Source organism: Euprymna scolopes, chromosome 33, assembly GCF_053919585.1.
Source record: "Euprymna scolopes isolate OS-2025 chromosome 33, ASM5391958v1, whole genome shotgun sequence".
NCBI classification, from domain to species: domain Eukaryota; kingdom Metazoa; phylum Mollusca; class Cephalopoda; order Sepiida; family Sepiolidae; genus Euprymna; species Euprymna scolopes.
This window is the reverse complement of record NC_136514.1, coordinates 60,347,842-60,375,024: the sequence shown is the minus strand read 5'-3', so window position 1 is coordinate 60,375,024 and position 27,183 is coordinate 60,347,842. Positions and strand designations below refer to the sequence as shown.

Below are 27,183 nucleotides of genomic sequence, written 5' to 3'. Positions count from 1 at the left end.
ATAATAATATCAGAAAATATGTGTTTGCTATCATTGGTTTATTATAGAAATTATAATAATATCAGAAAATGTGTGTTTGCTATCATTGGTTTATTATAGAAATTATAATAATATCAGAACATGCGTGTTTGCTATCATTGGTTTATTATAGAAATTATAATAATTTCAGAAAATGTGTGTTTGCTATCATTGGTTTATTATAGAAATTATAATAATTTCAGAAAATGTGTGTTTGCTATCATTGGTTTATTACAGAAAGTATAATAATATCAGAACATGCGGATTTGCTATCATTGGTTTATTATAGAAATTATAATATTAGAAAATATCTCTTTGCTATCATTGGTTTATTATGAAAATTATAATGATATCAGAAAATATGTATTTGCTATCATTGGTTTATTAAAGAAATTGTAATAATATTAGAAAATATGTATTTGCTATCATTGGTTTATTATGAAAATTATAATAATATCAGAATATGTGTTTTTGCCATCATTGGTTTATTATATAAATTATAATAATATCAGAAAATATGTGTTTGCTATCATTCGTTTATTATAGTAATTATAATAATATCAGAACATGTGTATTTGCTATCATATGTTTATTATAGAAATTATAATAATATCAGAAAATATGTATTTGCTATCATTGGTTTATTATAGAAATTATTATAATATCAGAAAATATGTATTTGCTATCATTGGTTTATTATAGAAAGTATAATAATATCAAAAAATATGTATTTGCTATCATTGGTTTATTATAGAAATTATAATAATATCAGAAAATATGTATTTTCTATCAATGGTTTATTATAGAAATTATAATAATATTAGAAAATATGTATTTGCTATCATTGGTTTATTATAGAAATTATAATAATATAAAAAATATGTATTTGCTATCATTGGTTTATTATAGAAATTAAAATAATATCAGAAAATATGTATTTGCTATCATTAGTTTATTATAGAAATTATAAAAACATCAACAAATATTTATTTGCCATCGTTGGTTTATTATTGAAATTATGATAATATCAGAACATATGTATTTGCTATCATCGGTTTATTATAGAAATTATAATAATATCAGAAAATATGTATTTGCTATCATTGGTTTATTATAGAAATTATAATAATATCAGAAAATATGCGTTTGCAATTATTAGTTTATTATAGAAATTATAATAAAATCAGAAAATACGTGTTTGCTATCATTGGTTTATTATAGAAATTTTAATAATATCAGAAAATGTGTGTTTGCTATCATTGGTTTATTATACCAATTATAATAATATCAGAACATGCGTGTTTGCTATCATTAGTTTATTATAGAAATTATAATAATATCAGAAAATATGTGTTTGCTATCATTGGTTTACTATAGAAAGTATAATAATATCAGATAATATGTGTTTGCTATCATTAGTTTGTTATAGAAATTATAATAATATCAGAACATGCGTGTTTGCGATCATTGGTTTATTATAGAAATTATAATAATTTCAGAAAATGTGTGTTTGCTATCATTGGTTTATTATAGAAAGTATAATAATATCAGAACATGCGTGTTTGCTATCATTGGTTTATTATAGAAAGTATAATAATATCAGAAAATATGTGTTTGCTATCATTGGTTTATTATAGAAATTATAATAATATCAGAAAATATGTGTTTGCTATCATTGGTTTATTATAGAAATTATAATAATTTCAGAAAATGTGTCTTTGCTATCATTGGTTTATTATAGAAAGTATAATAATATCAGAACATGCGTGTTTGCTATCATTGGTTTATTATAGAAATTATAATAATTTCAGAAAATGTGTGTTTGCTATCATTGGTTTATTATAGAAATTATAATAATTTCAGAAAATGTGTGTTTGCTATCATTGGTTTATTATAGAAAGTATAATAATATCAAAACATGCGGATTTGCTATCATTGGTTTATTATAGAAATTATAATATTAGAAAATATCTCTTTGCTATCATTGGTTTATTATGAAAATTATAATGATATCAGAAAATATGTATTTGCTATCATTGGTTTATTAAAGAAATTGTAATAATATTAGAAAATATGTATTTGCTATCATTGGTTTATTATAGAAATTATAATAATATTAGAAAATATGTATTTGCTATCATTGGTTTATTATGAAAATTATAATAATATCAGAATATGTGTATTTGCAATCATTGGTTTATTATAGAAATTATAATAATATCAGAAAATATGTGTTTGCTATCATTAGTTTATTATAGAAATTATAATAATATCAGAACATGTGTATTTGCTATCATATGTTTATTATAGAAATTATAATAATAATATCAGAAAATATGTATTTGCTATCATTGGTTTATTATAGAAATTATTATAATATCAAAAAATATGTATTTTCTATCATTGGTTTATTATAGAAATTATAATAATATCAGAAAATATGTATTTTCTATCAATGGTTTATTATAGAAATTATAATAATATTAGAAAATATGTATTTGCTATCATTGGTTTATTATAGAAATTATAATAATATAAAAAATATGTATTTGCTATCATTGGTTTATTATAGAAATTAAAATAATATCAGAAAATATGTATTTTCTATCATTAGTTTATTATAGAAATTATAAAAACATCAACAAATATTTATTTGCCATCGTTGGTTTATTATTGAAATTATAATAATATCAGAACATATGTATTTGCTATCATCGGTTTATTATAGAAATTATAATAATATCAGAAAATATGTATTTGCTATCATTGGTTTATTATAGAAAGTATAATAATATCAGAAAATATCCGTTTGCAATTATTAGTTTATTATAGAAATTATAATAAAATCAGAAAATACGTGTTTGCACTCATTGGTTTATTATAGAAATTGTAATAATATCAGAAAATATGTATTTGCTATCATTGGTTTATTATAGAAAGTATAATAATATCAGAACATGCGTGTTTGCTATCATTGGTTTATTATAGAAAGTATAATAATATCAGAAAATATGCGTTTGCAATTATTAGTTTATTATAGAAATTATAATAAAATCAGAAAATGTGTGTTTGCTATCATTGGTTTATTATAGAAATTTTAATAATATCAGAAAATGTGTGTTTGCTATCATTGGTTTATTATAGAAATTTTAATAATATCAGAAAATGTGTGTTTGCTATCATTAGTTTATTATAGAAATTATAATAATATCAGTAAATATGTGTTTGCTATCATTGGTTTATTATACCAATTATAATAATATCAGAAAATATGTGTTTGCTATCATTGGTTTATTATACCAAATATAATAATATCAGAAAATATGTGTTTGCTATCATTAGTTTATTATAGAAATTATAATAATATCAGATAATATATGTTTGCTATCATTGGTTTATTATAGAAATTATAATAATATCAGAACATGCGTGTTTGCTATCATTGGTTTATTATAGAAATTATAATAATTTCAGAAAATATGTGTTTGCAATTATTAGTTTATTATAGAAAGTATAATAATATCAGAACATATGTGTTTGCTATCATTGGTTTATTATAGAAATTATAATAATTTCAGAAAATATGTGTTTGCAATTATTAGTTTATTATAGAAAGTATAATAATATCAGAACATATGTGTTTGCTATCATTGGTTTATTATAGATATTATAATAATATCAGTAAATATGTGTTTGCTATCATTGGTTTATTATACCAATTATAATAATATCAGAAAATATGTGTTTGCTATCATTGGTTTATTATACCAAATATAATAATATCAGAAAATATGTGTTTGCTATCATTAGTTTATTATAGAAAGTATAATAATATCAGATAATATATGTTTGCTATCATTAGTTTATTATAGAAATTATAATAATATCAGAACATGCGTGTTTGCTATCATTGGTTTATTATAGAAATTATAATAATTTCAGAAAATATGTGTTTGCAATTATTAGTTTATTATAGAAAGTATAATAATATCAGAAAATATGTGTTTGCTATCATTGGTTTATTATAGAAATTATAATAATATCAGTAAATATGTGTTTGCTATCATTGGTTTGTTATACCAATTATAATAATATCAGAAAATATGTGTTTGCTATCATTGGTTTATTATACCAAATATAATAATATCAGAAAATATGTGTTTGCTATCATTAGTTTATTATAGAAAGTATAATAATATCAGATAATATATGTTTGCTATCATTAGTTTATTATAGAAATTATAATAATATCAGAACATGCGTGTTTGCTATCATTGGTTTATAATAGAAATTATAATAATTTCAGAAAATGTGTGTTCGCTATCATTGGTTTATTATAGAAAGTATAATAATATCAGAACATGCGTGTTTGCTATCATTGGTTTATTATAGAAATTATAATAATATCAGAAAATATGTGTTTGCTATCATTGGTTTATTATAGAAAGTATAATAATATCAGATAATATGTGTTTGCTATCGTTAGTTTATTATAGAAATTATAATAATATCAGAACATGCGTGTTTGCTATCATTGGTTTCTTATAGAAATTAAAATAATTTCAGAAAATGTGTGTTTGCTATCATTGGTTTATTATAGAAAGTATAATAATATCAGAACATGCGTGTTTGCTATCATTGGTTTATTATAGAAATTAAAATAATTTCAGAAAATGTGTGTTTGCTATCATTGGTTTATTATAGAAATTAAAATAATTTCAGAAAATGTGTTTTTGCTATCATTGGTTTATTATAGAAAGTATAATAATATCAGAACATGCGTGTTTGCTATCATTGGTTTATTATAGAAATTATAATAATATCAGAAAATATGTGTTTGCTATCATTGGTTTATTATAGAAACTATAATAATATCAGAAAAGTTTATTATAGAAATCATAATAATATCAGAGAATATGTTTTTGCAATTATTGATTTATTATAGAAATTATAATAATATCAGAAAATATGTATTTGCTATCATTGGTTTATTATAGAAATTATAATAATATCAGAAAATGTGTGTTTGCAATCATTGGTTTATTATAGAAATTATAATAATATCAGAAAAGTTTATTATAGAAATCATAATATCAGAGAATATTTTTTTGCAATTATTGGTTTATTATAGAAATTATAATAATATCAGAAAATATCTGTTTGCTATCATTGGTTTATTATATAAATTATAATAATATCAGAAAAGTTTATTATAGAAATCATAATAATATCAGAGAATATGTTTTTGCAATTATTGGTTTATTATAGAAATTATAATAATATCAGAGAATATGTTTTTGCAATTATTGGTTTATTATAGAAATTATAATAATATCAGAAAAGTTTATTATAGAAAGGAATCTACTTATCATGCTTTTAACAAACGGAAACCAGAAAAACAAAAGATAAAAAGAAACATATCTTGTAAACACAAATCAAAATATATTTTGTTTACTATCAATTCCTTGTTATTCAAGAACAGTTTTTTTCATGAAAATTTCCTTACAATGATTGTTTTTTCCTGATTTTAATTCTAATTTTCTAAATGTTTCAGGAAATCTGTTCAATAGTTATTCAAGAATAGTGTTACCATTTTTAATCATTTTTTATTTGTATTATCGGTGTATGCACAGAAATAATACATTTTTCACTAAAAAAAATTGTTAGCGTTCGAGCCAAAAAAAAATAGCGTTTGAAAAAAAATAAACTTTTATCCGGCATATCCAACGCTTTCCGTAAATCGGCCATACATTTTCTACGATAGTGCGACCCTTATCTGGCATAAACTATTTAATAATAATGGTGTTTTGTGTAATGTTTTTTTAACTGAGATGAGGTGTTTTAAAAAGAGAAAGGACTAGATGATAAAAAGTAAAGAGGAGTTCTACCTTCTCTTTAATACAGACAGATATTTCAGCTGTTGAAACTAGGCGAAAGAGTCAAACAACACTTACCTAGCATTTTATTGATCCGGTCTTTGAAATGTGTACAATATGATTTCCTATCTGTTTTCCGTTTATATCAACACAAAAACACGTTGAGCCAATACACTGTACTTTTGCATAGTTTCCATTTGATTCACAAAGAAATATCCTTTCATCTTTTAAATCCATTCGCTCATGGAATCCCTCTTTGTGTTCCGTTTTGTCTCTGGCACATTCTGAAAAAAAAAAAATAAAAATAAATAAGAATAAACAGGACATCTTTTTTATTTGATACTTGTTTTTCCTACCCGGCGTTGCCCAGTAGTATTTTTTTTCAATTTTTTTTTCTCCTAATGGAGAATCATGGTAGTGATTCTTTATTTATTTAGTCATTTATTTATTTATTTATTTATTATTATTATTATTATTATTATTATTATTATTATTATTATTATTATTATTGTAAATTTTATATTTTTCCAAAAAAGGTGAACTAATTCTATAATGTAATGAATACTTCGTTTTGTTAGTAAAATGTCCAAGCGGATAAATGACTTAATAGAAAATGTTGTCTGGTCATTTGGAAAAGGAAATCTAAAAAATGTCGGAATTTATTTTCTTGTTATTCTTGCGTACTTTTAATTTTGAATTGTAAATTTTACATTGATACTGATAGGTTGTTTTCTAATTTGCGGTTAGTTTGGCTCATAGATCCAAAGTTTAACTGTAGTCCTCTCATACACGTATTAACAGTTTTGCTTTAATATATATATATATATATATATATATATATATATATATATATATATATATATATATTGTGTACAGAAAGTTGTTAGTTGATACCTTAAACGGGCCTTATTATCGGGCTTGAAACCGACGGTACCAATGATCTGTCTCAACTAACAACTTTCTGTACACAAAATATAAGTACGCTCTTAAAATTTGGATTTTCCTTTTAATTGAGCACTCTGCTGGAATTCTTTTTCCAAAAAAAACTAATCATATATATATATATATATATATATATATATATATATATATATATATATATATATATTCATGGAAGATTGTAACCTACTAAGTCTAATATTTTTTTTTTTGTGATTGGATTCGAATCTTCCGAAAAAAAATAATTATCACTTCCACTGATGATTTCGTAGGCATGAAACATTAGCATCTGTAGGTACAAAATAATTTTTATATTTATTTGAAAATATTATAGTTATAAAACTCTTTGAAGAAATTAAAGTTGAGCTTTCTCTAGGAAAAACTCATTCTACTTTAGCGCGAATGCGACATTCCAACTTTCGGTCGTTTAATACTCTGACTGTTTACTGTGAACATTGATATGATATTTATAGATACTTAATTCCCTTGGATGCGTGTGTTAATTTCTGGTGGTCTGGAGGAAACACGCTAGCTTACAAAGTCAGGAGTGGTTTTGTGACTGGCATAGAATTTCCCGGACAGCATTAATTATCATTTCCTAGACTGATGATTGTGTAAGTATGAAAAACTAGGTATAAATGTAGTTGATAATATTTCTTATATATATATATATATATATATATATATATATATATATATATATATATATATATATATATATATATATATATATATATACGCCCTAAAGCACACTGTCCCTTGGATGTAAGGAGCTACCGTGAGTTATAGACCATGTATTTAGAGGCATGCTAAGAAGTGAGTTGCTCAGCGGGATTTCTGTTTCATTACATTTCTGTATGTTGGTCCATTCAGGACAACGAGAAACAGAGAGGAAATTCTAAAGACAAATACAAGGTAGGATGATAAAATTGTGGCATAGAAAAGATGACATTCCATTTTCGTTTGCTTTTTTTGTTTAAGACCATCTACTAGTTGGCCAGTTGTGTACAAATTCCAAGACCGATGGGAGTCTTCTGTCATGTCTGAAAATTACAAAATGTTTAACAAGCGAGATCAGAGATGCACCGTTATGTTCTCTACCGATCCAATTTATGACAAGAGGAACATTGCCAGAACTCTTACAATACAAATCCAGACGATTCAACACTTGAGGGCACAGCTCAACGAAGTTTTTGGCAATGTTTATAGTCTTTGGTGTGGTTTCAAGTGAGGACCACATCATGCCATCACGCATCTTCGAAGTAGGCTTGAAAGTCAACAGCAAAATATAACTGGATGTGTTATCTCCCCTGATGCAATTAGGTGGTCGTTGGCAAAACCTGTAACAGCAAGACTTGGCACCGGTCTAAAGAGACCCAGGCTTGGCTTCAGGGGTGCTACAACTTTGTACCCTTCTCTCATTAGACCCCCTCCTCCCCGATCTGAATCCGCCGGAGTACTTCGTTTAGTTAATACATCGAGAACGTCACATTCCACAACCACCAAAGTCAGCCTGATCGCCGCCATCTACCGAGCATTCGCCGAGCCTCCGCCGGCGCTTGTAGATAAGGAATGCTCCCAGTTCCGAGCCCGTATCGAGGCGGTGATTGAGGCTGAAAGCTGCTGTATTGAATAAACGTCAGCTCTACTACATAATCAAATTACTTGAGTTGATTTTTTTAAATAAAAATTGTAATTTTGTTTTCTTTAGGGCGACGTTTAGATCGTTCCACCTGTAGTTCTAGGAAAAAAATTATTAAAGTAGAATGCTTTCTGACATCTGGGTACTTTTACAGTGATAGGGGTGAGATTATCGGGTTGATCGGAGGTATTTACATTGAGTGCAGCAAGTTCGTGTAAACCAAGTACATTGACAAACAGTGTGACGATGGGATAGGGTTGGAGCTTCGTAAACACACACACACATATATATATATATATATATATATATATGTGTGTGTGTGTGTGTGTGTATGTGTGTGTATATATATATATACAGATATAAATATATATATATAGATATACAGGTGTATATATATATATGTATATACGTGCACACTTATATATATATATATTTATATATATATGTATATGCAAATATATATCTACATAACTATATATATGTATATTTATTTATATATATGTGTATATATGCATCTATATATGTGTGTATATATATGTGTATATATGTGTATATATATGATTATCTACATTCATATATATGTATGTATATGATTATCTATTTGCCTATATATGTATATATAAATATATACACATATATATAATATGCATATATTAATATATGCATATACATGTATATATAAATATATACTTAAATAAATGCATATGTATGCATCTATATATGTGTGTATATTTATGTGTATATATATGTATATATGATTATCTATATGCATATATATGTATAAATAAATGTATATATATAACTGTGCATATATATAAATATATGCATATACATGTATATATAAATATACACATACATAAATGAATAGATACATATATATATGTGAATATATGCCTATATATACGCATATATATGTACATAAATAAATGTATATATATATATATATGTATATATATATGCATATATATACGTATATTTGTGTGTGTATTACTTTGTTCATCAATGTGTGTTTACCTTTGGGAACAAGAAAGCAAGCAGCAGGTGTGGATTTTGTTTTATTTATTATTATCGTATTAAAACTTTGGATGGAACTTGAAAAAAAATACAGGTTTTTGGATATTAAGAAGAAAACAACGTTTAGTTTGTTTTGCTTTCATCATTCCTGAAGCAAATAAAATACCATAAAAAACACTTATTTTTTTAGTTACATCAGATATCGTGTATATATGTGTTATACATTATTCGGAACATTGTTGGCATCGCAGCATTATTCGATAACTGCATTTTCTTATATTGTGTACACAACTGACATGCATCAAACTATTAATGCATATCCGCACCTATATATATATATATATATATATATATATATATATATATATATATATATATAAATATGTATATATATATAGGCATGCATGTACACATGCATATATTAACAGAGAGACCTGACGTTAACCCTGATTGAATGATTGACAAATGTTCACATTCCCATATTTTTATTGTCATTCTCTGAAATCGCCCACTTTCGATCAAATCGATTGATTGCCTTTTCTTGTTGGGGACCCATCGCAGTGCACCAGGTGGAAGCCTCACATACCTCTCCGCAGTGACTTGGTCCACAATACATTGTAGTCTACATTGCACTGTAGAGAACTTACTGTTGATTTTATACATTTTTTTTTATATTTAATGGCTTTGGTGTGCTTTCTGCAGTTCAAGAATTAAAAATGGCAAAAAAATCTAATGAATTATCCAGATATATGCAAGATAGAATTATTAAACAGCATAAAAGAGGACAAAGTTACCGAAAAATTAGTCAAGAAATGATTCTAGTACTAAGTAGAGTAGGAAATATCATCAAAAAGTATAAGAGGTGACGATATAGCAAGCCTTCAAAGAAATACAAGGCCGAGAAAAATAAATGTGAATACTTCAAGGTGCAGCACCAAAAATACGCAAAAACACTTCACTATTCGTTTTGGAATTTAATTTGAGGGTGCTGGAATTGATGTAATAATGGATACCATTAGCAGAGCTCTATATCGTACAGGCTTTCATTCAAAATCACCAAAAAAGTCTTTATTGAAAACTAAACATATCAAAGACTGATTAAAGTTCGTCGAAAGTTAGAAAGTTAAGAAAAAAGTTATGCAGTTTCGGGGGAAAAGGTAATCTGATCGCATGAGACGAAAGGTGAACTACTCGAAAGGAACACAGCGACAAGTTTTTGGCAAAAAAATGGCACTTCACAATACCATCTCCACAGTTTAGTTTGAGGGAGGGGTGCCGTTGTGATATGTAAGTGATTTTCATCCAGGGATACTAATGAGTTACAAGTTATCCATGGTAGAATGAATGGTAAGATGTACAGAGATTCTAGGGAAGAACCCATAGAAAGCTGTAACTTCTTTAGGACATGGTCGAAATTTCGTGCTTCAATACGACAATGATTTCAAATATACCGCAACACATACAAAAACATGATTTGAAAATAATGGCATTATTAATCGCAGTTGGCTAAGTCAATCACTTTTCTTTACGACTATAGTCAGATTCTTCGATCTCTCATGTTCATTTTTGTAATAGAATTGGAAATTATTTTTTTCTTCGACTGCCATGTTTAGACTTTAAAAAGTATTTCCTTTCGTCTGCTATTATTTTGATCTGCTATACTTACTTTTGAAATAATTTTTTCCTTGATCTTCCGCAATCAAGTTTGAAATTGCATTTACGTACGTCTGCATCACACCTACATTTGAATCTGAATTTTTCTTTAGTTTGTCATATTTAGATTTTAAATAATTATCTTCGTCAGCTTGACCTGCATATTTAAAATATAGTGTTTGTTGGTCTGTCAGGTTTAAGCCTGAAACTGAATTTTCATTGATTGTTTACATTTCAGTTTGAAATGGCATTTCCTCGTAAGAAATTGGTTCGTCATAAGCTAATAGGTGTAGCGTTTTTGTCGGTCTGGTGATATAGTTAAATCTAAAGTAAGATATTTGTTGATCCACAACGCTTAAGTTTGAAATTTCATGTTCGTCGATCTGTAATAATTAAACAGAGTTGCGTTAGTTTTCGTTAGTTTATTAAATAGAATTTAGGTTTGAAATCGTTATTTCGTCTATTTTTGACACATAAGTATGAAATGACAGGTTCCTTTTACAAGATACTGTTTATCCGTAGGTTGATTCATCAGTTTGTTTAAAAATAAAAATTTCGTCGCTCTGTCATGTTTACGTTTGAAATAGTATTTTTGCTGCTCTACCATGCTTAAGCTTGAAATATCATTTTCGTTGCCCTACCGTGCTTAAGCTTAAAATAGCAATTTTGTTGGTCTACCACACTGAAGTTTAAAATAGTATTTTGTTGATCTACTATACTTAAATAAAAAAAACATTTTCGTTGACCTGCTATCCTCCCATTTGCAATTTCGTTAAGTTGATACGTTTAAATATAAAATAATATTTTCGTAGGTTTGTCATTCTTAGGTTTAAAATGTCGTTTTTGTCGGTGTGTCAGGCTTTTATTTTAGTTTTTCACACCAAACAACACACATTGCCACTTGAACATAAAAGGGCTACTATTTGGGATTATGCATAACAGAGGAGTGTATGAAGTTTAGCAGTGAAATATTGTTTACGTTAGATTTAAATTTCTGCATGTTAGTATAGTCTTGAAAAGCAGAAAACAATGAAGGAATTCCAAAGTCGAGCGGCTCGAAGGAATAAACTATTAGAGAAGAAGTTTTTCCGGTATCTAGAGGTCTCAACAGTGAAAGGGTGGGAGTTTGCTGCGAATCGGGTTGATCGGGAGTATTTACGCCGAGGGGGCATAAGTGCTATGAGTTCATTAGAGTACATTCTGTTAAAGTACTTCTAAAACAGACACAAGAATGCAACATTGCAGCGATGGGAGAAAAGTAGGAATTGATCAATAGTTATGTACCTATTAGATTGGAAACTCTTTTTTGAGCCCTGTCTAGGAGTGAGAGAATAGCATCACCAGCGCAGAGATGGCAATGATACTCTACGCATGGGAGAATTGTGACTTTGTAAAATAAGGTACTCTTTGGGACGAGTATTTTTCTAGTAGTGTAGAAGTGTTATATATTAGCCTTCCGGAAGATGCCGGGATGGCCTTGCTAATAATCGATTATAAGCGATTATTATTATTAAAAGTTAGACGCTTATTTAAAGATGTTATTATTATGAAAGAACATGATTATGTAAAGATTTTATTATTATGAAAGAACATGATTATGTAATCGGTATGAAAATTAGATTGTGTTACAAGAACGAATAATGTTTATAAGTTTTGGAATGTAGTGGAGATTTTAGGAACAATAAACAAATAAAGAGGAATGTCAAATGCATAAACAAAATAGGTTTTCAAACCTAGATATGAACAATAAATTTGGCCTGAGAAAACGTGACTGAGAAGTCACCTGTTAGGCCTTTGTGTAGTCGAATGACGTAAGCACAAAGGATTAGTTTTAATATATACAGGCACGTAAATTGGTTGAAACAGGAGAGTTGAAGAGATGACATCAGATAGTCCAGACGGGTCTTAGAGAAGAGTTAGTCTCTCTTATGACGCTAGGAAGCGTCGTATTGCAAGATAAGCAAAATGTAAACAGAACGTTGTAATCTCTAAAGATGTCCTGCCGGAACCAGAGATTAAATGTAAATATAACTATTGCATCATGTCGACTTTGACCAACCGGGAATGTGTGTTATTTGTCGCTTAAAATGAACTGTTTCACATGTAATGTCCACAATTGTTAAACATATCATAATCACCCGATATCTTAAATGTATAGACGGTCTATTATATAGACCGCTATGATATACACTCACTTTGTCATTCATTAAAGAACTCCTCTCTCTCTCTCTCTCTCTCTCTCTCTCTCTCTCGTCATGTACAAGCATTCGTTTGTACAAGTTGTCTCCTCCCCCCCCTCTGTAAATATATTGCCAATACGTCCACATCATCGTTTCATGTCAATACAATTTATACGTCTATAAGATTTGGCTTGCCACCAACGAGGTAACATCAGCATAATTATGTACAACCATTATATACATACAGAATATATACACGCGTACACAACACACGCGTTATGTACACATACATCTCTACGAAACAGAGGAGGACCACCTTATTTGCAGCAGCCTTTGCAATGCCCTCAATGTATTTGTTCCAATTCATGTTGCCTGTGAATATTAAGCTGATACGTTTGAACGATGAGCTCTCTGTTAAAGCGTTATTTGTCATGGCAATCCGTAGTTGGGGTGTTAAAGCAAAGAATTCCTATGATATTCCACTAAGTCAGTTATGCATAAGTTTGAAATACATTTCAGCGTTCGGCGCGCAGATTGAATGGGAGCACCTGAAGAATTTCTTTTTTTTTTTAACTTTCAATTTCTTGCTTATTCAATCGTGTTGTTTTCTACGCATCTCTTACATCTTGATTTTATTATCTTGCTTTCGCTTTAATTCACATCTTTGTTCAATGGATATCCTATTTGCATCCGTATTTACATCTTCTTCCGTAATCTTTTCTTTCTTCATCATTTATTTATTAAACTTGTAATTTTTATTTGTCGCCTATATTGTACTATGCCATCTCCAACCCGAACAATTTGGCACATACAAGTAAAATCTTTTTATTATTATTATTATTATTATTATTATTATTATTATTATTATTATTATTATTATTATTATCATTATTATTATTTTGGTTTTTTTCTTCATTTATTTTTCAAGTCGCTGGAAAATACCTCGCATTTAATTTAACTTTATCCTCTTTCTCTCTTTTAGTATCGGGATCTGAAAAACATGTCTACTTCAAGAACAACGCACCAAAATATTTAACGTTATAAACACCTGTATATCTACATATAACATCTAATATATAAAGTAAAATCGGTTATTTACTATTTCTTAGCTGCTTTAATGTAAAGTAGATAATTAAATTTGTTTTGATATAAAGCTATTCTACCCTTTTGTCTATGTTCTTCAAAAATTTACTTCAGATTGATTTTACCGATTCCCATTCTCCAAATTCAATCCAACAGATATTTCATTTTAGTAGAGAAAAGCTTCGCATGCGTGAGTGCCACGAGGGTATACAATGCAATCGACTTGTACATTGATATAGTATAAATAAGAGCAGGTTTCTGACTAGACATGATCGGAAACGAAAAAGAAATGATTGCTAGAAATATAATAACAGTTTGTGAAATAAGTGAAATCTACATCTGAATAGAACAATTAAAATGGAATTTATTTTTCAAACAAATCAATCTGACAATTGAGGAACATTTTAACATGTATTTTGTGTGAGTAATGCACACACACACACACACACATATATATATATATATACATACATATATATATATATATATTTATATATATATACTATTTCATGTATCTACATAAGTTGTTATGTATCTATTTCCAGTATTTACTTCAACATTGTTCAATTGTACGTTACAAAAATATAAATGACGATTCAATACACGCAATTTCACAAGTTTTATCCTGGTGAAGATTTTCTGGGTTATCACCTGGAACTCATGTCTCTGCTTTATATATATATATATATATATATATATATATATATATATATATATATGATTGCAACGTCTTGTCAGACGAGTGCCACTCCCTCAGACATTTAAAATCCATGAGCCCAAATGCCTGAGGGAGTATCTATACAAAGATGATGTTACAGAGTCTTAGCTTTGTACGACAGCTAAGTCTCTCTCTCGGTTCAAAATGTTGAGATCCAGCAACAAGCAAGAGCAAGATAGCCAGCAACAAATTAAACTGCAGACCAGCTTAATGCGGGTACTGGTCTCCCGCTTTATGGTTTTTTAAAATCAGAGATTTGCTTCTCCTAGAAAGGTTGCCTTCACCACGGCTTACGGGAGCCCTCTCCACCCCAATACACATATACACACACACAAATATACACGGTGCTAGTATATATATATATATATACACGTAGTGTTAAGTTGCTAGTTCCGTGGATTAAATGAAGGGTTCCGTGAGAAATTCCTAGCAGATTCTAGAGATTAACAGAAAGATTTCCGAGTTCGACAAGATACAACTGAAGAAGGTAAGAGGTTACATCGACTAAAACGCAGTTTAAATTACACTTAAGATGAGAACAGTAGTCTGGGTAATATAAATAATATGAATTATCAATGCTTATCTCATAAATTCAGAAATGTGAGATCATTTCATGTTGATAAATAATGAATATAATTCGAAACAATAACTCGATAATAGATAATGCATTTCTTTTAGCATTAAGAAAACGTCAATTGAAGAAGCAAGTAGATGGCGCTTTATAAGAGCGTACCTAACAATAGTTGATGGAAAATATATTTTTAAAAAGTGAGCAAAAAAATGTGAATGGTCAGAATAATATATGTATATTAATTATTCACGCCAAAAATACTTCTTCCCTGCTGGATAAAAAATAGTTTTGTTAATCTTAACAATAAAATAAAAAGGAGAATGATGGCTGGCATCAGAGATCTATTTTATGAGCAACGTTTAAGGGTTCTAAATCTTTTCCCCTTAAGCTTCATCCCTTCCCCGGATCGCGATGAGCACGCGTAAAAGGTCTATCTTCGACGGCTCCGGGGGCTTCGATGCCAACCAGTGTTCTCGGTTTGAGTGGCATTTCCGTGGAACCAGCTACCTGAAGAGGTCGTAAATCAGCCAAAACTACAGGGCTTCAAGACGGCCTTGGACGGCTGTCGTACCGCCATGGTTTTCCCCCTGTATAGTGTTTCTTTGTACAGAGCCTCCTAAATTCTCACTGATCTTTTCCTATTCAATCGCTTGTGCGTTTATTTTTTGCCAATTAAATTAATGAATGATTATTGCGTAAGTATTGCTATGTATTGAATGATTATTGCGTAAGTATTGCTATATATATATATATATATATATATATATATATATATATATATATATATATATATATATATATAGCAATACTTATGCAATAATCATTCATTAATTTAATTGGCAAAAAATAAACGCACAAACGATTGAATATATATTATATATATATATATATATATATATATATATATATATATACATATGGAGAGAGAGAATGAGATAGCGAGAGAGAGAGAGAAAAAAAAATGTTACAGAATCTACTTAAAACGAATTTCTAGATATAGATTTTAAGCAAGTGTGCCAGGGTGGTGAATTTCTTTTAAAATATCAAATATATCCTATTTTAATGAAATTGAAATCATGTGAAATCAAATTTTCCGGGAAAATAATGGACGTACTTCCGAATCTCTAAGTATTCAATTAATCAGCTACGAGGGCCGAATCTCATCTAAAACATTATATATTTCTTATTTTGTAGAAATTTAAATACTATTCATAAAACTGTCCAATGAAGACTATGGCAATGATCCAAGACGTCTATTTTTCTATAAATGTGAAGAACGTGTCACGCTCAGGCCCTGGGAGTGAGCACTAGAGTTTTAAAAAAAACTGTTAATATCTGATTTCAACAAAATTTTAAGCACATTTATAAGGGAATTTTTCAAAATTACAGATACTTCAGACTATATTTTAGTCGAATAGAAAGTGGAACTTGGATTTATTTTTAGCAGCATCGTAACTTTCGCTTATCTTTATTTTTATTTTTGTCCTTTAGACCTCACATTCCACATTGACAAAAAAGAATTGCTATTTTCTGGGTCTAACACTTATCACTGGCGAAGTTTTTGACTTTGAAGTAATATTTTTTTTTTAGTTTTTATCTTCTTATAGCGGGTGGCTCCGTGCATTTTTGAAGCCATTTTTTTTATATATTAAGAGCAAAACGGATGGGAAGGGTGCAAACAAACAAAAAAGGAAAGTAATAAGGATTTATGTGTACAGTCGAACAGGACAGAATAATCTTCCTTATTTAATTCTGTGCAACATCGGGGCTTACTGCAAGTACAAATGTATTACAATATACCCTCTGTCAAAATTGACAGAAATTAAATTGTTTCGCAAGTGTTTGCACTTGCAATTTATCTACATAAATTACTAAAGTGTATAGCATCATAGTGTTAAGTGAATATTTTTAACACAAAAACTATTATTAGCATTTCTGGCGACTTAAAATAATTCTTTGGAAATTTTAGAAATAAATTCCATACAAACCATTGAGTATTTACTATATTGAATTTAGTTGGTTAGATGGTAATAGTAGTAATAGCAGCAGCAACAGTAGTAGTAGTAGTAGTAGTAGTAGTAGTAGTGAACAATTCAAATTAATACAAAAAAATTTTATTTAAACATACATTAACTGTACTAAATTATTCATATTTTTAGTTAATAAAACGACCATATGATTATTCAAATATAAAATACGACTTTCAGATTAGAACATTTTAGAATGTTTGCATTTGTTTTTTCAATAACTTTATTTGAAAAAAATTAAATTAGAATTATTTTGAAACAAGATATATTTATTTAATAAGATAAAAGAAAAGTTTTAAAATCCTAAAAATCAATAAATTTTTTTTCTCTAATGCGTATAACTTCCAAAATGAAAATAAAAAATACTGTCGGTTAAGTGTGTCTCTTACTTCTTAATTTCAGTAACCCCCGAACGAACTTATAGTTTTTTATCCTAATATTCGTATATCGTTTTTTTTTTTTTTTATTATTATTATTATCATCATCATCATCATCATCATCATTATTATTATTATTATTATTATTATTATTATTATTTAGTTAATACGGGCGACGTTCGTAAGTGTAAACATTTCCCTTGGCTCGCTGACAATGTAATGAACGCGCCGCGCCAGTCGATTCCCGCCACTGCGTTTCTATGGCAACATAATGACTGCTTCTTTTTCTCACCCAAACGGGATTCGCACGCTAATAGGAAAGAAGCGGAAATTGAGGAAAGGTGGGAAGATGAGGTCGATTCTTTATACAAAAATAAATAAACAATTCTAGAATAGACGATAATAAGCAACGAAAACAGATGAAATAAATTGCCTTTTATAACCATTTTGTAGTGCATTTTTTTCCAACATACAACAACCACACCCACACGCTTTCATCAAACCTTCGGGCCTGAACCCATTTTTTATTCGAGGGAAGCATTCACTTTTATCACTAGCGAAAACTTAAAGTTAGAACGATATTCCCTGAGAAATTTTATTGACGAGTAGATAAATTGAGAGGACTACAATCAACCTACTCGCTAATATGTTCATGGCAATTGGTTCCAATTGTGTCATTCTAGTTGCGCAAAAAGGAATATTTCCAGGATGACTGGCACTTAAGTTTTGATCTTACCGACACATTGAAGAAAAATTAATCTTAGTTCTTTATATTCTTTTTTTTGTAAAAAAAGTAGTTAAGTCATCAACTGTTAACTATTCTGCATTTTTCTAAAGGAATAGTTAACTATTCTGTACTTTAAACTAACGATTTTCAGAGGTTACATCCGCCAATCTTCTGTCAAAGTTCACTACTTCGTATTCAACACACTCCTGTCAAATCCAACTACTGTCAAAGCTCATTGCTCCAAATTTGACTCACTACTGCCAAAGTTCACAAATTCACTCAGTTTCTGAAAATAAAAAAAACAGGCTTTTTTGTTCAAACTGGCAGCATCTCATTTGCATATGAGGTAACGATCGATCTCGTTACTTCACGAGGCCATTAGCAAAGAATTAGAAGCAGTAATCATATTTTCTTCTTTATTCGTTTTTGCCAGCCATCGAACACTACATGCTGCACAAAATGTCAGTTGGATGATAGAGAATACTATGAGGGGAATAGAAACGATGAGTGGAATGGTCAGAATCTGATTATCTGAGAGGACAGCTCGACAAGTATTTATGCAGATTGGACGTGAAAACAATCGATTCGAAATTTTTGTGAAAAAGCTCTGTCCATGGAAGATCCATTTGGTTTTGATCTGAATGTTTTACAGAGGCTGACAGAAGCTAAAGTTCAGTTCAGCACTCCACCACCTGAAAATGTGAATCGGGCGATGAAACGTTGCTATTAGAAAATGATGGCGTTTTACAACTGGCTCAACCATCTTCGAATGAGGAGCGGAAGACAATACGGTGCAACAGTGACTTATCTCCTTCTACCGCTTCACTAGTGCAGCTGATGGTACAAAGTATATAATAATAATGTAAAAAACAGAACTGGTGGGAAACTGCCGTATTGCCACATGCTTAAAATATACAGAATAATAATAATAATAATAATAATAATAATAATAAGAAGAAGAAGAAGAAGAAGAAGAAGAAGAAGAAGAAGAAGAATATAGGTAGATGTTTGTGCCAGAATTCAGGTAGTTCCAAGAGTGGTGGACTGGTCGAAATATTTTTTCCAGCGATCTTACGTTCCAAAAGATTGGGCCTATTTCAAAACAAATAAAATATTTCAGAATCTTTTAAGCAGGGGTTGATCATTTGTATTATTTTCTTATCTTAATGTAACCTAAAGCGCAAGGTTCTATATCACACCTGATAAAAGTGCTAAATATAATTGGTTCTAAGGGACAGTGTTCTGGAGGTTATACTTTCACTTCTCAATCGAGCTATACTATGAATACGATTACGACTTACTTAATATTTCTACTCAGCCACGGCTGGCGGAACAAATGAAAACTAACTCCGTGGATTAAATAAAAGGTTTCGCTAGAAATTCCGTACAGATTCCTGAATTTGATCAGACGCACCAATATAACATATGAGCGCATGGGGAAATATCAGCAGCAGCGAAGGACAGCTGTCTTGCGAAAAGATTAGCGGCAACAGTAGCCGAAAAACGCGCATATGCAAATTAGGAAGTGTGCGCGAGAATAAAAAGAAAAAGGGAGAAAATGTATCACATGATCGAAAGAAGCAAAGTGCGCGTCAAAGAAAATGGACGTGTAAAGTCTAGAATGGGCTGGCTATGTGGGAATGTGGCAGTGAGAGGCTTTTTAAGTGCGAGTGTAACGTGTAATAAAAACTTTTGCTAAAAACGAAAAAAATACCGACCTAATTTTTATTTATTTCCTTCCTTTGTTTGTAACTACAAATTACACCAGGATTAGAACGACTGACAGTTGTGAAAATAACACCCAAGATAAGAACAGTAGTTCGAACAATCCAAATAATGCAAATAAAAATTGCTTTTATGGCAGGGTGATTCTAAATAAACACTATATACTGAAGAAACATAAATAAATAAAAATTAATGTAGTTTCTGCTAAGTGATAATGTAATGTTAAAATTCGAAATGTCAGGCCAGGAATACACATCATGCTATTCAAAAGAGTAAAATAACAAGGTGTCCAAAAATACACTCAGATAATTTCTTTCCAGTGTTAAAAGCAGGTTTTATTTGTAAGTATATTTAAAAGAACGAAAGTTGTTCATTGCGATTCTTCATTATAGGTCATTCTCACCGTTCATGGGCAATTTCCATTTAAATATTCGCATTTGTATTTCGTAAAAGCTGTCAAAAAATGAAGTCGTAAAGTATCGTACGTATCTACGGCCATCTATAATATAAAGTGCAGTTGTCTGTGTGTATGTGTATATGTTTGTATGCACTGCTAAAAGTAAAAAATAAAAACACAAATAATGACACAAACACCGACAAAGTTGGTATTTTCTTGATCGACGTTGCCCTGGATGACTAATACCTGCAATTTAGCTGTATTCATACTGTGAGGCTCAACTAGGTCAGTTTTCATCATGGAGGAATCTATTATATAAAGGAAAGTTGTGTGTGTGTGTGTGTGTGTGTGTGTGTGTGTGTGTGTGTGTGTGTGTGCCTAGCTACAAGGGAATGGACTGGATGAAGGAGAATGAGAGGTTTGGGTAGGTAGAGAGATAAAACGGGGGAAGAAAGGGAGATGGATAGAAAGAGGTAGAAATCTAGAAATTTTAATAGAAATAAGTTATATTTTTGCCCAAGACAACGACGTGTAGTTGTGGCGTGACCGCCTCTGGGAGTGATAGAGCTCCCCATTGGGGGAGATTAAGACCCTCGAAACACTAGATAAGGCTGAGCAACTATGCTTGTATTAATTGTTAAGAATTATTGGGTGCCCGTGCAGCGGCGGGTTACCTGGCTGAAACGAAGAGTTGAGTCATGAATTTATTGTGTTTTGTAAAACAAACATATACTTTCATTGTTTAGGAAAAATGACGTTATGTCATTTTGGAAGCCAAGAACGAAATTATATTTTGTTCTTGGCCTGGCGAAACCCAACTCAAGGACGTCTGGATTCCGAGTACGAAGTCAGGCTGGGGGTCAGACTGTCAACCCCTTTGAGCATGTGAATGGAATTGAGTTATGATCACAGATTCTCAGGCCGTGCAAGGCATCGGGACTTCCCCGGAATGACGTGCTGGTCGATGATTGATCTGGAGGCTTACCCCGAACGAACAATTTCCTCGAAATATAGCAAATGCCCGCGCCAAAAATCTCAGAGGTGAGCCGAATCTCGAGAGAAGTAAACAAAGAGACGCCACCTCCTCAACCTATGCCACCGTGGAGAACGGAAAATAAGATTCAGGCGTGTTTTTTTTTTTGTTTTTTTTTGTTTTTTTGGTTTTTTTTTTTGTAATGAGGTAGAACTGAACAATTATACATATGTAACACACTTTGTAAATTTTGTGAATTGTAGACATCTCAGTTTGTCTACTTTTGGCCTGCATAAGCTAATTATTTTCAGCGGACACCGGCATATTAACCCGATAACGATGCCTTCGGCGCGGAAGAATCTTGTGAAGAACTCTCGGAAGGAAGACGATCACGACTACTGCGACTTCGACGGGTCAGAGGTCACATAGCCTTGCAAGTTTTAATAAAGCACTATTATCATTTGGTCTTTTAATAACATCTAACACCTCATTGTTACATTGTATTTGCAATTAAATAATGCAATGTGTAGTATCTGTCTGATACTAAACTCCATAACTTCTGTCTACAGTTAGTGAACCAGAAATCTTTCTAGACTGAGACTATCTTTTTTTATTATTTTTATCCCAATCCAGAATCTCTCTTCTGGAGAAGCCGGATTCCCTTACATTAAAAACAATTTTTTGTATAATTCTTTTCTCACGCTGAGGAAAATAAATACGGACTTTCTTTTCAAAGGGTTAGTTGCTTCCCACAACAGCAACGTGTGGCACAAAGCCGGAAGATGGAAAAAAAAAACACGCTAACGTGAGGGAACTCTGGTTGTTACAAAATTATAATGAACGGACAGTTGGCATTTTCCAGAAGGGGGTGCCGTTCTAGAAAAAGTAGGTAATTCCTGGGAGGATGCACCTGTTAGTGGTGAGCCAGATCATATTTCAGTCACGTACAAAAGAGTTGAGTGTTTCATGATATTACTAATTGCCAATGCTAATCACAGCTGGTAAGAAAAACTGTCCGGAACCACCTCAGCGGATCAATCATGCACGCATGTAATTCTAAAGAGAACACGGACAATTGTTAACTTCTAACAAAGAAAATAAAGACAACAAAAAACACAATATTCAATAAGTAACTATTATCAAAGGCAAGAAAAGTTACTTTTTATTTTTGTATTTTAAAGTATTTTAAAGCGCTTTTATTTACATTTAACGGTGATTTCAGAGTCCTATAAAAACGATGTTTACAATATGGCGACTGATTTTATTGTAAAACAACACAAATATCGGAAATTATCCTAATTGATCGAAAATTTACTTTTCAATCGATCTATATAGTTCTATTATTTATATTCTTATTTACTTTTCGATGTTTTGCGACTTCGAATAAAATTCGGCCCCATCTTTAATCCGTCGAGTTTATAAGGACGAATAATATGAAGCAGATGTGCGTCATTAAATTCCTGGCAAATGTACATTGAGAATGGTATTGACTATGCGGAAATCTAAATTCTGGAGCACATATGGATGGTCCACATATGGAGGAAAAAGACCCTTATGGGACGAGGTAAAAAGTTATAGACAGAAGGGGATGGTGAAGAGTAAGATGGCTTCAAAAAAGCAGGGCATATGCTGGCCGATGATTATCTACTAAGAAGACCTAGTATGGAATTTAACACAATGTGGGAACGAATAGTTATATATATATATATATATATATATATATATATATATATATATATATATATATATATATATATATATATATATTACAATCTAATTCCACAATAGCCAAGACAATCATATATCACAACATATCTTTTATTATACGACTAGCTGAAGTACCCGGCGTTGCCAAGTTGTATTTGATATCTGTGATCTTATTGATTAAACGAAATATTAATTCATAATGCCTTCTTTTTCCACATCCACCATGCGGTAGGAGCAGTAGTTTTGTTTTTATATAGATGTCTCACCAGCAGCCCTAATCCTCTTTTCAAGTATAATCTTTTATCTTTTAGTTATTTATTTTTCAAAATATGATGTAAGAATTGCAATTATTATTAAATATAATATTTCATATCTGAAAACTGTTAAATCTCCTTTTATTTTAACTATTTAATGTATAATATGATGCAATATAATAAAGATGACATTAGTAATCTATTCTGTTAATGAAATAATTAAAATTTAGTTTCAAGCAGTGCATATCTGAACACTGGTAAATGTACCTGTAGCATTAATTTTGAAGAACCTCTACATAAACAACATTTTAAGTGTGACCTGTAACAGGTGTGTTAATGTAGAATTTTTCAGGATTTCCAATGCGTGAGCAACCAACGTACAACTGGTCATGAGAAAGCAAGGTGTCTGAAAATTAATTCCAACAACTTTGAGGCTTTGTCCTTGAACTTTATTTATAGACATTGCAAAACTATTTTTATTGGGAATTGTTAATGCTTGAACTGAAATGGCATGTCAAAAATAATGAAAATCCGAGGAAATAACACAGTTTCAACTTTAAAATTTCCAGTTATTATAGTGGCTTCCAGAACATTAGTTTTCAAAGATTTTATTGCTAACCGTGTGCCATTAGTTTAAGTGGATCAAGATTTCTTGATAATATAAATGGAGCTCATTCCTTCAATATCAGATTATAGTGTGGTATTCCAGGCGTTTGTAGTGAATTTTACAGGAAATTCCACTGCCTGATCTTCATTAATAACACAATCAATGGATTGATAACTCTTGCGAAAGATTATAATTGACTATATCAACACCATCATTTCTAGGAGCCGAGATTACTTTTTCTCAAAGTCATTCAACATTGTGGAAATTTTCAGCAATATCTGGGAAAACTTAAGTCATCAGGTCAACTGAATTTACCGTCTGGCCACATGGTGATTTGTGCAATTGAAAATCTCTATTCAATGTTATTGAACCAGTGCAAATGAAATGGAGGTGATTTGAGAAAAGGGCTGCAGGCTGATCATCAAATAAATGTGTTATCATAATAATATTCTCAAAACTGAGAACCAAAAACGGAATTACCACGCAGCATTTTCAGAAAGGTCGGATTTTTATATCACATTTTAAATGGAAATAAGCAATTCGGGACCGAATCAAACGTATATATATATTTAAATAATAGCTTCGTAATTAGCCTTAGTTTCGTATACTTTTTTATCTTAATCTATCGGTTCCGTCGCTAATTAGTAGGGCTACGACAAAAGAATATTTTTTAATTTTTTTTTTTTACTCTCGAGTATATATCAGTTAATATCTTATACATTTTTAGATAGCGTGATGTGATTCTCGATTGATTAACTCTGTCTAACCGTGTCGGATATATACTCGAAGGTCAAAACAATGAAAAGAATATTATCTTGTCAAAGCTCTACTAATTAATAATCTATTTCGTTGTTTTAATAACACTTTCATGAAACGTTTCATTCAAATCCTTTTTTTTTTAATAATTTTTAACCCATTTTCCTACTATTTATGCATTTAACTTATATGCCAAATCTCTAGTTTTCCACCTTCTCATGTCGTAAACGATGCATCGTTATTTTTATTTACCATACAAACTGATAAGTAGTAAGATTGTACGTCTAAAGATAAAACTAGATTTACGCTCCGAAAAATTCATGCTAGAATTATCCAGTAATTGTTGGTAAAATTACATTGTAAGTTACAATGTTCTGGAGGTTGAATGTCCAATTCTCATTGCGGGCGACACTCAAATACAATTGCTGACGAAAGAAGATCATGCTACTCCTCGTAGATTAAGTAAGAGGTAGATTTCTGAGTTCGAAAATAAGATTTTGTAGTTCGACAAGATACACTTGAAGAAGATTGGAAGTTACATTGACTGAAACGTTGTGCGAATAAACCTCAAGAAGAGAACAATAGTCCGAATAATCCCAATAATACGAATTATAAATTTTATTCAATCCGCAGAATAGATTATAAAATATGTTGCCACTACGAGTCAGAATTGACCTAGCGATACACAAATTGATTTCTATGAACGTTAAAAAGAAAATGTCCCTAACTGCCGTACCCTCTTGTTCGCGATCCTTCTTAATTCTTAACGCAAATAAGTTTTAATGGAAACGTCTTAAGTATTTTCAAGCAATTGAAATCATTTCAAAGCCCAAAATATCACATCTATCTGAAAAATTAGTTGCTTTTAGTAATGAGGGAAAATTCTAATGAAGAAAGAAAGGCTGAGACAAGAAAAGACATTTTCTTTTTAGAGTTCGTAAGAATGACTCCGGATTTTAGTCGCCATTGACTCTATACTTCCCCAGATTTGTAAACGCGGATTTTACCACCGGATGATGCTGTATGAAAACATGAGCTGCAGTAATAATAGGTATGGAAAATATGGCACAACTAAAACAAATATGCACAACTAAAACAAGCATGCACAACTAAAATAAATATGGCACAACTAAAATAAATATGCACAACTAAAATAAATATGGCACAACTAAAATAAATATGGCACAACTAAAACAAATATGCACAACTAAAACAAGCATGCAAAACTAAAATAAATATGGCACAACTAAAATAAATATGCACAACTAAAATAAATATGGCACAACTAAAATAAATATGGCACAACTAAAACAAATATGGCACAACTAAAATAAATATGGCACAACTAAAATAAATATGCACAACTAAAATAAATATGGCACAACTAAAATAAATATGGCACAACTAAAACAAATATGGCACAACTAAAATAAATATGGCACAACTAAAATAAATATGCACAACTAAAATAAATATGGCACAACTAAAATAAATATGGCACAACTAAAACAAATATGGCACAACTAAAATAAATATGGCACAACTAAAACAAGCATGCACAACTGAAAAAAATATGGCACAACTAAAATAAATATGACACAACTAAAATAAATATGACACAACTAAAATAAATATGGCACAACTAAAATAAATATGGGACAGCTAAAATAAATATGGCACAACTAAAATAAATATGCACAACTAAAACAAGCATGCACAACTAAAATAAATTTGGCACAACTAAAACAGATATGCACAACTAAAATAAATATGGCACAACTAAAATAAATATGGCACCACTAAAACAAATATGGCACAACTAAAATAAATATGGCACAACTAAAATAAATATGCACAACTAAAATAAATATGGCACAACTAAAATAAATATGGCACAACTAAAACAAATGTGGCACAACTAAAATAAATATGGCACAAC

General features: G+C 30.0%; 1 protein-coding gene across 2 annotated transcripts in view; it reads right to left on the bottom strand.

The window, feature by feature from the left end:
- LOC145258252 (U24-ctenitoxin-Pn1a-like) overlaps positions 1–27,183 on the bottom strand; it is a 551,994-nt gene that overhangs the window by 87,045 nt on the left and 437,766 nt on the right. For both annotated transcript variants that reach the window (XM_080116228.1, XM_080116229.1), the window contains exon 5: positions 5,973–6,178. In XM_080116228.1, coding sequence (XP_079972354.1) covers positions 5,973–6,178 — 206 coding nt within the window. The remainder of the gene's footprint in view (positions 1–5,972; positions 6,179–27,183) is intronic.